The sequence below is a fragment of the Garra rufa genome, chromosome 21, assembly GCF_049309525.1.
Source record: "Garra rufa chromosome 21, GarRuf1.0, whole genome shotgun sequence".
Taxonomy (NCBI): domain Eukaryota; kingdom Metazoa; phylum Chordata; class Actinopteri; order Cypriniformes; family Cyprinidae; genus Garra; species Garra rufa.
In genome coordinates, this window is record NC_133381.1 from 4,061,936 (window position 1) to 4,079,788 (window position 17,853).

The 17,853-nt window shown below is 28.9% G+C and overlaps 1 protein-coding gene across 1 annotated transcript in view; it reads right to left on the reverse strand.

Annotated features, from left to right (window-relative positions):
• plcb4a (phospholipase C, beta 4a) overlaps nt 1–17,853 on the reverse strand; it is a 59,837-nt gene that overhangs the window by 35,001 nt on the left and 6,983 nt on the right. Inside the window, 15 exon segments of the mRNA XM_073827097.1 lie at nt 906–990; nt 2,187–2,331; nt 3,788–3,882; nt 5,212–5,307; nt 5,508–5,598; nt 5,677–5,761; nt 7,372–7,451; nt 7,621–7,714; nt 8,783–8,993; nt 10,058–10,166; nt 10,557–10,614; nt 14,630–14,730; nt 15,734–15,815; nt 16,907–16,960; nt 17,429–17,508. Coding sequence (XP_073683198.1) covers nt 906–990; nt 2,187–2,331; nt 3,788–3,882; nt 5,212–5,307; nt 5,508–5,598; nt 5,677–5,761; nt 7,372–7,451; nt 7,621–7,714; nt 8,783–8,993; nt 10,058–10,166; nt 10,557–10,614; nt 14,630–14,730; nt 15,734–15,815; nt 16,907–16,960; nt 17,429–17,508 — 1,466 coding nt within the window.

Genomic DNA, 17,853 nt, shown 5'->3' on the forward strand with positions numbered 1-17,853 from the left:
ATTTAATACTGAAACCTAAAGTTTTAGTGATTTTTTAAATTATTATTATTTTAATTTAATTTTTTTTTGTTAATTTTTATTTTGATTTATTACATTTATAGAATTTTCTATTTAAAAAATGTTTTAGTGAATATTAAAAAATATTTGCATATATTTAATATATATATATATATATATATATATATATATATATATATATATATATATGCATGGCAAAGCATTAAAGCGCTTTTATTATTATTTATTATCATTTTATATATATATATATATATATATATATATATATATATATTTATATTTTATTCCAAATATGATATTTAATTGCCTAATAAAAAAAAAATAAATTAAGTAAAAAAATTCACTTATAAAACTTTAAGTATGATATTACCTCTAGAGTGTATTAATACGTTTTACATATAGTGGTAAATAAAAGCCATTAAACTGTACTTGTAAAAAAAAAAAACCTGCAAACTGTATCCAACTACCTATCTTATTTTTTGTACTCACACGCCCCCTGGGAACAGAAAAGTAAACTACAACTTTATACAACAAAACCTTTAGAAAATACAACTAAAGTCAACCAAGTAACTTTACTAGATTTTAAGAAATGTGTTTTCAAATGAGACTCACATTTTTTATGCTACATGGTGCGCAGGTCAGCTAAATACTGACTTTATCACTGTTATACGAGACCCTTTTAGTGCAGAATAAATGATTAATAAGCACTAAGCAGGCTTGTGAATCTCTACAATAGTCACCCAAACACTTTTTGCATGGTCCAGGACCACTTTTAGAAGATAAACACTAAGTGCATGTTTAAATGAGACCCATAAAATCGACATTTAGCTTTCAAGAGGCACAAAACAGTGTATGAGATGAGAGTTAGCATGCAAAAGAAAGGATACTTCACAAATTCAATGGCGTTTGTCCTCAAATATCCCAAACCCACAGATTCGTTGAAGGAAGACATGTTGTGATGAATATTTTTCTCTGTGAACAATCAGACAAGATGTGGACATCAGTTCTGTAAGTAGTAATATTTCAAATAATAATAATAACAGCAGCAACAGCAATAATAATAATAATAATAATAACAACAACAACAACAAAATGAAACAAAAAAAATTAATTAAATTGACTACTGAAAAAAAATTAAATGACAAAAGAACATAACATTACTAAAACACTAAAATTTTAAAAATATATAAAACAGTTAAATATTGTTAAAAACATATTTTAAAATGACATGCACATAAATTAAGAAAAATAGAGAACTATAAAATATAAAACAAGTATAAATATAAAACCAAATAAAATAACAAAAGCACATAACAACATTACTAAAAAATTAAATATTAAAAATATTTTTAAAAGACTTAAAAAATGACAAATGCTAATTACAAAATAACTAAAAATTAAAACTATAACATATAAAACAATTCTAAATAAATAAAAAAATAAGCAAATAAAAAACAAAAGCACATAACAACATTACTAAAAAAACACTATAATTAAAAAAAATCATTTTTATTATATATATATATATATATATATAAAATGACATGCACATAACAAAAAAGAACACTATAAAATATAAAAAATTCTAAATATAAATGCAAATAAAATAACAAAAACAAATAGTGAAATTACAAAAAAAATTACAAAAATTAAAAGTAAAATAAAATAAAATGAGAAAGCACAACAAACTAAATTAAAAATAGTACAAAGAGACCACACAACACAATTACGAAAAAAAATAAAATTTATATTATATAAAATTTATAAAAACTATGTAAATATATATATATATATATATATATATATATATATATATAAAATATAAAAGCAAATAAAATAACAAAAGCACATAAAGTAAAATTTATATCTAAACTATGTAAATATATAATATATATATTAATATAAATAAAACAAATATAAAAACATATCAATTAAATATTTTAAATAAATGAAATCTTAAAAAAAAATTAAGATATTTAAAAATTTAAAAGATATTTAAAAATGACAAATACACATAAAATAACTAGCTATACAATATAAAACAATTATATATATATATATAAATAACACTACAGACAAAATAATAAAATAACACAGGTGTTGACATACTTTGCTCGAGCATGATTCAGTCCTAAATATTGCCATTTTGGTGCAAAAAATGTACTTGCCTTCGGCTTCATCAAAGCTGGTGAACTTGACGGCCTGAGCATAGTTCACAATATTGGACAGATACGGGTGGATGTTAGTAGTGGCCGCCACATACGTGTACGACTCAATCAGTGCTTGTTCATCAGCCACATTTGTTTCATCAGCCTGTGACAAAACATTATTAAAAACATTCATAAAATAATACTAAATGTTTGTTCAAATCTCTAACCCTAAGTTTGCATTGCAAACCAGTTTCAGTTCTCAATACAGACTCTGAAGTTTGCAGCACTACGGTGTTTCTTTATGCATGTGGATGACAGCGAGAAGACAGTAATGGGTAAATCTGGCAGAAATATAAAAGCTTCTTCAGGCCATTATCATGATAAAAGGCTTGGAGTGAAGTCTGTGTTAATTCATGACACTCCTCACCAAATAACAAAAACTCGTCATTGTCTCCATTTCTCTTGCTCTTTGAAGAAGAAAAACTGTCAGAAGCAATAAAGTAATAAAGCAAACTGGGGCCAGTTTTAAAAATGCAAAGAAATGATAACTTCTTTAAAAGATCAAAGCAATAGTTTACCCACACGCCTTCATTTCTGTGAAAAACAAGTTTGTTTTTTTTAATCAATAACTAAAACTAAAAACATAAAAATATTTTTGTTTAAATAAATAAAAACATCTGTAAATATATAAAAAAGCTAGTTGCCAACACCTCTCATTTTTGTTTGGTTTTACTTGAAAATGAAACAAAAAACTTACAGAAATAAAAATAAAACTGAAATGAAATTTAAAAAACAAAAACAACAACAACAAAAAACATTTAACATTAAAAAAGCTGATGAAAATGTCAAAATGCAAAAAATTACTAACTCTTTAAAACAAAAATGAAAAATGTAAAAAAAAAAACTAAATATTTATAAAATGTATTATATATTATTATATTATACGTAATTATTATAAATATTAAAATGAACACTGAAAATAGTAATATAAAAATATTTACATGACAAAAGGACATAACATTACTAAAATGTTAAATATTAAATAATTAAAAAATAAAAAAACAATTATAAATATAAAAGCAAATAAAATAGTAAAATTACAAAAAAATAAACTAAAATTAAAAGTGAAAATAGTCATCTTTAAAGAAAAAAGATGAAAGCACGTAACAAAAATACAAACAATAAAATTAAAAAATTAAATAATATATTTTGTAATATAAATATTACATTTATATAATACAAGTATAAAAAAAACTTTAAAACTACAAAAAATACTCAAATTAAAATGAGTAGCGAAAACATCAAAATATATAAAACATGAAAAAAATAAAAATTCTAAATATTAATAAAGACTATAATATAACACCATAAAAGCAAATAAATATAGTGCAAATAACTTTTAGAATCCAAATATTAATAACAACTATAATAGTATATCAATGATAGTAAAATACCAATGATAAAAGCACCATAAAAGCAAATAAATATAGCGTATGTTCTTGTACGCCACCATGAACTGTCACTGCATGTAAAAATGCTGCATTAATATTCTTCAACAAGAGTAGACTTGTTTGGAGTGACGTGAACCTTTGCAGATTATGTAAAAATGGTGTAAGGACCTTTCTAGTTCGGAGTGCCTCTTCCTCACGAATCTCTTCCTCAGCGATCAGACATCCGTGAATCCGCTCAGGATGAGCTTCGTTTAGCAGCTCTGCTACAGATTAAAAGTACATTTCATTACTTGGATAAAAGACTAATGCAATACTGCAAAACACAATGTAGAAACAATACACAAGATCGTTAGCCAATCATAATAACAATCTTAATAGTTTAAATTAAGCTTTTATTTTTAGACTTTAAGTTATTTTTGTTATTTATTATTTTTATTATTAGTTCATTTTTGTAAAAGTATTAGTAATATAATATTGTTGCTCTGTTTTTGTCATTTGTATTTTGTTGTTGTTTTTTATTCATTTTTACTTTAAGTTTTTACTGCGTATCTATGTATATTAAACTAAACAAAAATTAGAAATGTAAAATAAGCATAGTTTTTTAAAATATTTTATTTCAGCTCTAGTACATTCTGTTATCATTTTTAGTTTGTTTTAGTAAATTTTTCTGTGCTTTCGCCATTTTTAAGAAATGTTTATTAATATTGCTATGTAGCTTTATTTCAGTTTTTATTTCAGTTTAAACTTTAGTAATTTTAATACTCAAACTAATTTTATTTAAATTAATTTTTAAAATGTATTTTTTTTTTTTTTTTTTACATTTTTCATTTTTTTAAATTTTACTTTTTTGATTATTTTAAATTGTACCATTTTTAGTTTAATTTTTGAATAAAGTTTTAATATTTAATTTTTATTTAAATTTAAGTTTTAATTTTTTTTATATTTTATTTTGGCTATAGTATTTTTCCATTTTCTGTTATAATTTTTATTTTAGTTTATGTTTAAGTACATTTTTCTAAAGTTTTTTATTAATATTTCTATCTAGCTTTATTTCAGTTTAAACTTGAGTCATTTTAGTACTAATTTAGTTCAATTAATTTTTGAAAGTTACGTTTTTATTTTTTTTATTTAATTATTTTTTAAATGTTAATTTTTTTATTTTTTTATAAAGTTTTAATTTTTAATATTTATTTATTTATTTATTCCGCTTTAATTTAATTAATAGAAAATGCTCTTTTTTTAATATATACTTTGTTAATGACAACAACAAAGGTTTGTGAGAGACTGAAAAATAACCACAAACATCTAAATTATAACAAATATCCAGAATATTGTGCTTTTCCAGCCTGTAACTAAAATCATTTGTAATAGTTTCACACACAGAGCATTAAATGTAAACAGATTATGACAATGCATTAATTGAAAAATGAATAGCCTGAACGCAATGTAAGACGCTTTGAATAAACCCATCTTTTGTTCTTAGTATGCAAGGAAACAGATTAGACCTTTAGTTTTAAATGCGGTGCAAAACCGTATTGCAACCAAGCAATTAATTAATAGATGTGCTTTGCATTTTAACGACTCTTCCTCACCGGTAGCCATCTCCTCCTCATTCTCATCTTCAGACATGTTTGTGGAGACGCTCGGCTCTCCAGCCTCCATGTGCTTCCTGAAATGCTCCAGCTGTTCTGTTTGACAAAACGTAAAAAAATACATCACTTTTTATGAGTTTTAGGAGCTTGATAACTACTTCTTCCCAAATACAAATGCAAATATTTACTGTAGTTACTTCCAAAATACCATAGGTACTTTAACTTTAACATGATTTAACTGTATTAACTGGTTGAAATGTATGTGGTGAACACATGAAAGTGATTCATATCACTACTTTTTTCAACTTCAGGTTTTAATCTTCTGTTCTTAATGAGGATTTTTCCTTTGAGGTCATTTGGAGATGGCAGCGGGCATCCGGCCTCCATCTGAGACAGAAAGGAGGAAATTTTAGCTTTGGAATAAACACACAATATAATACAGATTTAAAGTGTAATTAAACACACCGGGAAATCATCTAACGGCTGTTTCAGGAGGAAATCCCCAAAAATGTCCTCGCAGTAGCGCGCCAGTTTATACTGCTGATGTTTCCTGAGAGAAACATAGCACAGGTGAAACCATATTGTGCTTTTCTTTCGTAATTATTAAAGGAATAGTTCACACAAACATGAAAGTTTGATGAATTTTTACTCACTCACAGTGTATCCGAGATCTAAAATAATTTTTTTCTTCCTCAGATTTGGAGAAATATGTAATTTCATCACTTGCTCACCAATGGATGTGAATGGGTGCCGTCAGAATGAGAGTCCAAACAGCTGATAAAAACATCACAATAATCCACACCACTCCAGTCCATCAATTCATGTCTTCTGAAACCAAAAACTGTGTGTTTGTAGGAAACAAATCCATCATGAAGACATTTTTAATCCATAATAACACTTTTTCCAGTGAAAAAAATGGTCTGGAGAGAGATATCTACACAGATCAGTAATTTTTAATTAGTAATTTTATTTCAAAATGTTTTCGTTATTTTATCTTTGTTATTAATAAATAAGAACATAGATGCAAGTAAAAAACTAAAGGACAAATACGATAAAACAGACACAAATTAACTGAATAGAGACCTATGAAATTTGTTTGATTTCCAAATTCCGTTTTTCCCGTTTGCAATTTTTCTAGACTATTTTAAGGGTTACATTAAAAAATTATAATGTATAATTAATTGATTTCATTTAATTAATTGAAATCATGAAATGCACACGATTTATCAGCAGTTTCTTAAAAGTTTAACAAAAATTACATTTTAAGGCCCTATAAAATACATTTATTTTTCTCAAATTCAATTTTATTTTGATCAAATTCTGTGAATCTGTTTTCTATAAATATTTTGCATTCCATTTTAATAGTTTCATTACATTTTAATAATCAAAAGCATGTCCAATTAATTTATAAATATTGATTAGACTTTAAAAATAATTATATATTATTATTATTATTATTATATATATATATATATATATTTTTTTTTTTTTTTTTTTTTTCAGAAATACTGTCTTGTAAATAAATTCTGGTAAATAATTGTTCTGGTAAATTTTCCTTAAATATTGTTTTAATAATATTTTAATTAGTAGTAGTAGTACTATCATTACATTAAGTAATATTTCTGTCAAGTTAAACTTTTTTTGAAGGGTTGCTGTCTGTTTGTATATGATATGAGAATGGTATTTCTCCAAAAGCTTTCTTAAAGTACTAGTACTACTGTAGTAAAACGCAGAATCGTACCGTTTTTTAAAGTAAGGTTTCGCAATACCTTTTTTTGTACCAGTATATCGTGCAACACTAGTTTGAAGTGATAAAAATGGCTTAACGATGGATTTGTTTCTTACAAAAACACAGCTTTTGGTTTCTTAAGATGTTCATTAATGGACTGGAGTGGTGTGAATTACATGTGGATTATTGTGATGTTTTTATCAGCTGTTTGGACTCTCATTCTGACGGCACCCATTCACTTCCATTGGTGAGCAAGTGATGCAATGCTACATTTCTCCAAATCTGATTAAGAAACAAACTCATCTACATCTTGGATGGTTTAAGGATGAGAACATTTTTAAAAAATAAATATTTTTGGGTGAACTATCGCTTTAAATGACCATAATTACATATTAATAAGAAACTGGATAAATATCTAAGTGCATACATACGTGCAGTGGTTTTCGAAGGACAGAATCACAGGATACTCTGATGTCAGGAAGGCTGTTTCTTTTATTCCCTGAATGACGTCCTGCATATAACATACTGTAAATGTTTCTCAGGCTACAGCATTAATACAGATACATTTAATTGACTATTTCAAGCTCCAGAGAAATCACGTAAGATTCTTTTGCAAAAGAAACACAAAACATTGATTCTGAATGCATACACTGAATAAAGCTTTCTGTGTTTGTGTTCACCTTGAAGAGGACGTCTGTGCACATGGCCTTGCCGTGGGTGATTATGGGTTCCTGGTCTTCACCTTTTCCATCCCAGCAGTCCAGCTCAACACACCTGCCAATAAAATGATACAACACGTGTTCCTGACACTTTTAGCAATAAAAACTCAGAAAGATTGACGATTTGCATCCATCTTAGGTTTAGTTTTTAAATGCATGCTGCAAAAAATAAAATAAAATAAAAAATAACTTTTTTTTATAATTTTGCACAATCATACAAAATTGCCTTTTTTCCCATTTAACATAAACTTTATAAGACTCTTATTTTCAAATATAAATTTATTATAAGTGTTACTTATTAAAAAAAAAAAATTACCCCCCAAAAAATATACATAAATATTTAGCAAGACTTTATAATATCTGCAAGCTAATTGATAAGGTATTCTCAAATAATATATATTACTTTACTGCTATATTAATAAATGTACAATCATTTGAAAATGTACGAATCTGAGTTGATGAATGGTATTTCTCAATGTAATAAAGTTAATTAGCAGTTAATCTCATATTGATGCAATAAAATGTGTTTTTAAAGAAAATTATTCATGAAAGTGTTGCATGATAAATACATAAAGAAATAAATCCGATTCAGAAACCATGCATTATGCATCTGTCTTAACAGACTCTACTAAACTCAAATCCCATGTCTTATGTCTAAATCAGACAATTTGTAGGTTTATTTACATATGTATTAAAATATTTTGCAATTAATTGTAATTTTATAATGAATAAAGCAAACCTACATTTAAAAAATGTATGCACACTCATACGCAAGTTAAGAGAGAAATGCATATTTATTCAAATAAATAAGTATAATAACAAACAGAAGGGTTGTTTTTATTAAACCATAATTTGAGCTTATGTTTTAAAAAGTAAGTCAAGTAAGTAAAAACTTTCTGGAGTGAAAAATGTCACTAATAATTCAGTTTTTAGGTTTATTATTTAACATTCTAAACCATAAAAACATTTTTTTGAAGTTGTACTTTTTTTTAGGAGTACTTTTTACCAAAAAATCTAGTCTTTCTACCTATTTTTTTTATATATTCAGTGTGTTACTTGCTGACTCTTCTGAATTCCCCACACATTTCTGAGTGGGAAAAATGAAACAGGCAAAAATTAATACCTGCATCCAGTAAGCAGCACCTGTCTGTATATCTCCACTGACGACTTCCCTCCAAACTGTCTGCCGGTCAGGTAGGTGTTGTGAGACGAGTTGATGAAGTAGTGAGACAGTGGATGATCCATGTCCTGATAAACCTCCAGCCGGTCCAGAAACACAGGAGCGTTTTCATCAGACATCAGATACCGACAGAACCCGTCATACGACAGCAGACCTGCACAAAGACATACATCCGTTCATTACTCATGCGTTTATGAATGAGATGTTCAAGACAGTCCTTTAATTGATCTAAATCTGTCAATTGACATAAACATAAGTTACTGTACTTCTACACTAGATGGCACTCCAAGATTACTCCAAAATTACCTGATAGGTTGTTTTGGATATACTGGATATAACTAAACGATGCCTTGTCACAGAAATAATTTATCATTTAATAATTTTTTTTTTTTTTGTATATATATTAACATATTTTTTATTTTTTATTACTTTATATATAGATATCGTATTACATATTGATATTGTTATTTATTTGTTTTATATTTTAGATATTTATTTTGTGCACAAATATTTATTTATATATATACACTTTTTTCATATATATATATATATATATATATATACACACACACACACAAACAAACACACACACACACACACATATACACACACACAAACACAAAATATTATATTTTATTTTTATTTATTTGTTCTTTATTAATTTTATATTTTAGATATTTTATTTTGTATGTAAATATTTATATAAACATATTTAGCATTTTATATTTTTATAAACATTAAATATTATTTTAATACATATATATATATATATATATATTTTTTTTTTTAAATATAAATAATATACTGTTATTTTATATATTTTTTAATACTTTATATATATTAAATCAATTAATTTAACATTATTTATTTATTTGTTTGTTATTTATTTGTTTTCTATTTTAGATACTCTATTTTTTGTGTAAACATTTATTTATGAATTGAATATGCATCATTTTTAAATATTTTTATACACAAATATTTAAAAAAAAAAGAAAAAAAATATATATATATATCTTTCTTTCTTTTATATTTTAGATATTTTATTTTGCATGTAAATATTTATAACTTTTAAATAGTTTAAATAGTTTTCTAAATAACAATATATTATATATAAAATTATTTGACTGAAACACCTGTGTGCATTTCATCAGAATAAAGTATTCCAGAGAGCTGGGTAATAAACAAGAATAATAAAAGACAAAAAGACATCAGACACACCTTTCCTCCTCAGTCTGTCATCAGGTTCATATCGCTGTATGATTTGAAAAGCACATTTAGAGTCGAAGAACGGGAAGAGTATTTCATTCAGACGTGGATCTCTCTGATTCTATGCAAGAAAACAAAACCCAAGGTTACTTAACTAGGTCAAGGAACCCGTGTAATTTGTTAAAAGCATCTTTGTTTAATAAACACATGCACGAAGTTAAACAAAAGGAACAGCTCTTGTTAAATTAAGCTGCTTCTTTGAAGAAGTAGAAGAGAAGAGAAATGTTAAATAAAACAACAGAGATTGAAGACCCAAGACTTCAAAGAGCAAAAGACACATAACAGACACAAAAGTCTTAATAATGGTTGATTTAATGTTTTAAACTGGGATATTCTGTCATTCAGGCTAACATTCGATTTTCATCGCATGCAGACGTGAAGGAACTTTACAGACTGCTAAATAAACACGCTGTCCTGGAATAAGACATGCAAAAAGGAAACCATTACTTACTTCGTTCAGAAAGTGGACTAACTGGTCCACGCTTAAATAATCGCTTTTGTCTCCCCTGCTGAAAAGAAAGCAGACGACACAAGAAAATTTAATGTTTCTGAATTTACTATTTACTTTCATAAAGGAACAGTACACCCAAAAATAAAGAATTGCTAAATTTACTACTTTCTTCTGTGAAAACTGATGGAATGAAGTGATGTGGATTACTGTGATGTTTTTATGATCTGTTTAGACTCTCAATCTGACGGCACCCATTCACATCCATTGTTGAGCAAGTGATGTAATGCTACATTTCTCCAAATTTGATGCATCTATGTTTCTTAGTGAGTCGAAAACAGTTCTAAGAGGATGAACTTTTTCACTCGAGGAAGTGTTATTAAGGATTATGGACTCATATTTTGGCCAGAAGAAACGGTTCGAAGTTAAAAACGTCTTAATGATGGATTTGTTTCTTACAAACACACAGCTTTTGGTTTCAGAAGACATTAACTGATGGACTGGAGTGGTGTGGATTACTTGTGGACTACTGTGATGTTTTTATCAGCTGTTTGGACTCTCATTCTGACGGCACCCATTCACATCCATTGGTGAGCAAGTGATGTAATGCTACATTTCTCCAAATCTGATGAAGAAACAAACTCATCTACATCTAGGATGGCCTGAGGTTGAGGACATTTTCATTTAATTTGAGGAAATTTTCATTTTTGGGTGAGCCATTCCTTTAATTTATGCCTCTTGTGTTATTATAAATGATTTATCAATGACATTATTCATGTTTCATTCATGTTTCAAGTTGACTGGAGGTTACGCAGCACATTTTACTCAATGTTTCTCAGTGAGTCTAGTTAGATTAATGGTTTAATATTCAAGCTCCTTAGGCAATGCATGATTAAATACAACAATGTTTAGTTTAATGTTGTGCAACCCCTGGGAAAAATGCTTCCAAAACAGTATTCATTCACACAAAAGGCCAAACATGAGAGTAAACTACTGTAGTTCATTAATGAGAAGGTATTTGCATTCAAAATAAAGTTTTTTTAAAACATTATATTAAAGTGCCCCATTATGTACCCTCTTTGTTTTTCAGCTGTTTTGTGTTAAACTGCTTCTCCCATTTCCTTTTTTATGTTGACTATCACTGTATATAGACTAATACAATCAGATACAACAATCATTACTCAAATATTTATTACAATACATAATGTTAAATTGAACATTCACTTCAAAAGCGGAGGAACAGACAAACCAAATCAAGTGAGTCATTCAGATTGCTAATTGTGAATCATTTAATTCAGATTGGGACTTTGGATTGCGTATTGTGAATCATTTGATTCAGATCAGGACTTCGGATCATGTATCGTGAATTATTTGATTCAGATCAGGACTTCGGATTGCGTATTGTGAATCATTTGATTCAGATCAGGACTTCGGATCATGTATCGTGAATCATTTGATTCAGATCAGGACTTCGGATCATGTATCGTGAATCATTTGATTCAGATCAGGACTTCGGATCATGTATCGTGAATCATTTGATTCAGATCAGGACTTCGGATCATGTATCGTGAATCATTTGATTTAGATTGAGACTTCGGATTGCGTATTGTGAATCATTTGATTCAGATCAGGACTTCGGATCATGTATCGTGAATAATTTGATTCAGATCAGGACTTCGGATCATGTATCGTGAATCATTTGATTCAGATCAGGACTTCGGATCATGTATTGTGAATCATTTGATTCAGATCAGGACTTTGGATTGCGTATTGTGAATCATTTGATTCAGAACGGGACTTCGGATCATGTATCGTGAATCATTTGATTCAGATCAGGACTTCAGATTGCGTATTGTGAATCATTTGATTCAGATCAGGATTTCAGATTGTGTATTGTGAATCATTTGATTCAGAACGGGACTTCGGATTGCCTATTGTGAATCATTTGATTCAGATCAGGACTTCGGATCATGTATTGTGAATCATTTGATTCAGATCAGGACTTTGGATTGCGTATTGTGAATCATTTGATTCAGAACGGGACTTCGGATCATGTATCGTGAATCATTTGATTCAGATCAGGACTTCGGATTGTGTATTGTGAATCATTTGATTCAGATCAGGATTTCAGATTGTGTATTGTGAATCATTTGATTCAGAACGGGACTTCGGATTGCCTATTGTGAATCATTTGATTCAGATCAGGACTTCGGATTGCGAATTGTGAATCATTTGATTCATATTGGGACTTCGGATTGTGTATTGTGAATCATTTGATTCAGATCAGGATTTCAGATTGTGTATTGTGAATCATTTGATTCAGAACGGGACTTCGGATTGCCTATTGTGAATCATTTGATTCAGATCAGGACTTCGGATTGCGAATTGTGAATCATTTGATTCAGATCAGGACTTCGGATTGCGTATTGTGAATCATTTGATTCATATTGGGACTTCGGATTGTGTATTGTGAATCATTTGATTCAGATCAGGATTTCAGATTGTGTATTGTGAATCATTTGATTCAGAACGGGACTTCGGATTGCCTATTGTGAATCATTTGATTCAGATCAGGACTTCGGATTGCGAATTGTGAATCATTTGATTCAGATTGGGACTTCGGATTGTGTATTGTGAATCATTTGATTCAGATCAGGATTTCAGATTGTGTATTGTGAATCATTTGATTCAGAACGGGACTTCGGATTGCCTATTGTGAATCATTTGATTCAGATTGGGACTTCGGATTGTGTATTTGTGAATAATACAAAGTATACACAAATACAAATCCCTAAATTTAATTTAAAATCCCATAAAATTAACCATGGTTTTACTATAGTAGAAGTGTAATAACCATGTTTTTGTATTACCACAATTTTACTACAAATTCTAATTTAAAATCCCATAAAATTAACCATGGTTTTACTATAGTAGAAGTGTAATAACCATGTTTTTGTATTACCACAATTTTACTACAAATTCCATGATTCAACTATGGATTGCAAAGCAAAACAAAACCATGGCTACTTTGTAGTTAGTTGGTTTAACTATGGTTAACCATGTTTTTTGTTTTTTTTGTTTTTTAGTAAGGGATGTGTTGTCAGGTTAAAAAAACCTAAATAAACACATTTACACCGTTAAAGGACATAGGATGAATACAAATGTTAATCCTACAGGATTAACAGAGCTTTGAATAATTTCCATATATTTATCTAAATCAACTTTGAATTAAGAAAAAAGAGAATTAGAGCCAGATTTTTTTTGTTTATGTATGAGAAATTTAGTGAGCAGGAAACAGAAATTAATTTTTTTGTCCTATATTCAACTATTCAACTATATTCCTAAATTCAACGCATTGTAAAACGGTTGTCCTTGAAAGATGAGTCAGTGCCCAGTTTGTTTGGACCAGTTTGCTCCTCCTTGTCGTTTTGTGTGTTGTGTTTTGTACACACAGCTAATCAGCTGTGGGCCTGCTATTGTCTAGAAATGTGTATGGAATAATACAGAATGTTTGTTGTTGTTATTACTTGGAGTAGTCCTGATAAAGCATGGATCAATAAGTTGACCAATCACAACAGACTGGGACATCGGACTAATCAGAGCAGAGGAGCCTCATGTAAAGGAGAGGTTTGGAAAGATATATCTTTGAATAGTCTTTGAGAAATAATGCACATTTAGAACCATTTTTTTTTTTTACCTTGCATGAATGTAAACCTGCTGTTTATAAACTCCAGAAACCAAATTATGAACCTTTCCAATAGCATAACAGGGGCACTTTATGAAAACATAGTTAATTTGATGTTATGATGAATATTATAGATAAAATCCACTGTTTATAAAACAGATTATTTTGCTTGTCCTAAGCAAAACCTCACTTAATTTTGACTTTTTTTTCTGAAAACAAGAAAATATTTTTTACTTGTCTAGAAAATCCTTCTTTATTAAAGAATTTATATTTTGGCTGGAAACTAAACAAAAATATAAGTAAGAAAAGCATTTTTTGCATTGTATCTTGTTGAATTCATACATTTTAAATACTAATGCCTTATATTTAAGGTTGCATGCTTATTGCTTACAGTTTTTTGAACAGCACTTCAATATCGGTTCTTGGACAAATCTTCTGTGTGAGGCTGTAGAACTTGTCGAAGGTGAAGATCTCATGCTCAATTTCATCGTTCTGTTAAAAGACATTAACATAAAACAAGTGTCCTCCAATCAGAAACAAACCAACTGGATGGGTTGCAATTCGTAAATAAAAATTAATAACCAAAGGTTATCTTCACTACCATTTTATACAAACTATCCCTGCATTATGTATGCAAGTTGCAGACAAGAACATGCAAAATAAAGAAGTCATGTGACCACAAATATAGCATGTAATTATTGCATTTTTTCAATTTTACTTAAAAAAATTCTGTTTTAGATTTATAAAAGTATAGAAAATGTTACATATATAAAATATAAAAAAATACATTTCCTTCTGAAGCATCAGTGAGCGTTTGAACCTTCAGTAATAGTTGTATTTGAGTCCCTCAGTTGTCCTCAGTGTGAAAAGATGGATGTCAAACTCATACAGTCATTGTTGGAAAGGGTTCAAATACACAAAATTGCTGGAAAACCAAAGAATTTGTGGGACCTGAAGGATTTTTCTGAAGAACAGCAGGCAGTTTAACTGTTCAGGACAAACAAGGGACTCATGCACAACTATCACTAAACAAAAAACACAGCTGTGGAACATTCAGGTAACAACATAGCATTACGAATCTTTTGAATGGGGTCATTTTTATAAATACAACTATTATCTTCTCTTGTGGACTATATGTAAACATCTATGTGAAATATCTTATGCAGGTCAGTGCTAAATAAACAATAACATGCATTTTATATGATCCCTCTTATTTTGGTCAAATAATAATATATTGCAGATTCTGAAAGGGGGTGTAAACTTTTGACCTCAACTAAATGTTATTTAATTTCTTATATTTTACATATTTTGTACAACGCATTCAAAAAACAGTAGTATTTAGTTCACTGTCATCACTAAAAGGCATGTGGTTCACAACTATATATAGACTTATGTGTGGCGTTGCATTACAATTATATCATCATTAATATCTCCATCCTGGTTCTCCATTTATTTGAGGATATCTGGGAGAAAGATAAGTGCTGTTAAAAATTACCTTTCCACTGGGTAAACCGAGATCCTTCAGCGCCTGGAAAATACCCTTTTCTGTTTTGCCCGAGGCAAAGGTTCGTGTGATACTGCAGAAAATCATTCACATTCACTGATTATAAAGATGGACAAGACGCTTTTAAACGTGTGAACTTCCTTCATTACACCAAGTATTGTTTCTCACTAGAACTACTGTTTAATCATTTCAAACTAATCAACCTACTTTATGTTAAATGTGACTTAGGACCACAAATCCAGTCTTAAGTAGCACGGGTATATCTGTAGCAATAGCCAAAAATACATTGTATGGGTCAAAATGACTGATTTTTCTTTTATGCCAAAAATCAATAGGATATTAATGAAAGATTACGTTTCATGAAGATATTTTCTACCATAAATATTTCAAAACTTAATTTCTGATTAGTAATAGGCATTGCTAAGTATTTCATTTGGACAACTTTAAAGGCGATTTTTTCAGTATTTCGATTTTTTGCACCCGCAAATTACAGATTTTCAAATAGTTGTATGTCCTATTCTAACAAACCATACATTTATTCAGATGTATAAATCTTAATTATTTTTCAATTGACCCTTATGACTGTTTTGTGGTGCATGGTCACAAATCTTTATATAATGTACTGATTAAGATATTTGAATTCTTTAGAAAGAAGTCTCTTCTGCTCATCCAGACTGCATTTATTTGATTAAAAATATGGTAAAAATAGTAAAATTGTGAAATATTATTACAATTTAAAATAGCGGTTTTCTACGTGTATATATTGTAAAATGTAATTTATTTTTGTGATCAAAACTGTATTTTCAGCAACATAATTCCAGGCTTCAGTGTCACATGATGCTTCAAAAATCATTCTAATATGCTGGTTTGCTGCTCAAGAAACATTTATGATTTTTATCAATGATAAAAACAGCTATAATGTTTCATATCATAATGGTTTTACTGTACTTTTATATCAAATAAATGCAGTCTTCATTCAAAAATATCTTAATTACTACAAACTTAAGACAAGCAGCATATAAAAGTGTGATTTTCAGACATGTTTAAGTGTAACTTAAGTAGCCAAATACACAAATTTGCACACTGTATAACTAATAGTGACTGTAAAATATATTAAGAAGTGATCTAGTAATGACATCTACCAAATATCAAAACTCAAAGTACCTCCTGACGGGTATTTTTCCATTCACATTGGTCAAAAATGACAACCGCATCCAACTGTAAAAAATAAATCCAAACACAAGCAAAGGACAAACACTGAATATGTAAGCAAAAAATATTCTAGGTTAGAAAAAACAGCTTATATTACACATATTTGCCTCAGGAATTAATATGTGCAATGAAATCATTTGTAATGTCTTGTCTCATAGACTTTAATTATTCATGCATTACTGTAAACAAGAATTTTGCTTGTTTTTCAACCGAGGAATGATAGAAAAGTATTTATCTGCTATAATTGACAGCACATCATCAACGCTGCTGATTGAGCTTAACTTGTTTTGAACATTCATTTAAAGAAAATGTCTTTTCCTGGGCAATTAGCTCGTAGTAGCAATGAGTCAGAAACGCGGCTGCCAGCTGAATCATTTCCTTGAATACTTCATGTAATGTGAAAAGTGGCTTGACACACAGCAGTTTAACAGGCTAAAAACCGCTCCAGTGATTTATGGCTGTGGTGGCACTCACTGTTTTCTCAGGCAGGTCATCGGACACACGTTATTCGCTCGAGAGTTTTGAATCAGTGACCGCAAACCATCCGTCCATTGCTGCAAACAAGCACACAAGCAAATATGAGAGTAAAACTAGAAATGTCAGAGAGTCTCTTTATGACCAACATGACTGAACCAAAATACAAAACCAAAACAAGCTAATATATTAATAAGATTTTTGCTTCAGATTTTCGTTTCTCAGAAAGACAAATCAATAGTACTTCTGAGTTCATGCATTTTCTGGGAATCGAACCCATAACCTTGGAGTTGCATACTTTACTCATTCACATGTTTAATTAAAGAAATAGTTCACCCAAAAATGCAAAACCTCAGGCCATCCAAGATGTAGATGAGTTTGTTCCTTCATCAGATTTGGAGAAATGCAGCATTGCATCACTTGCT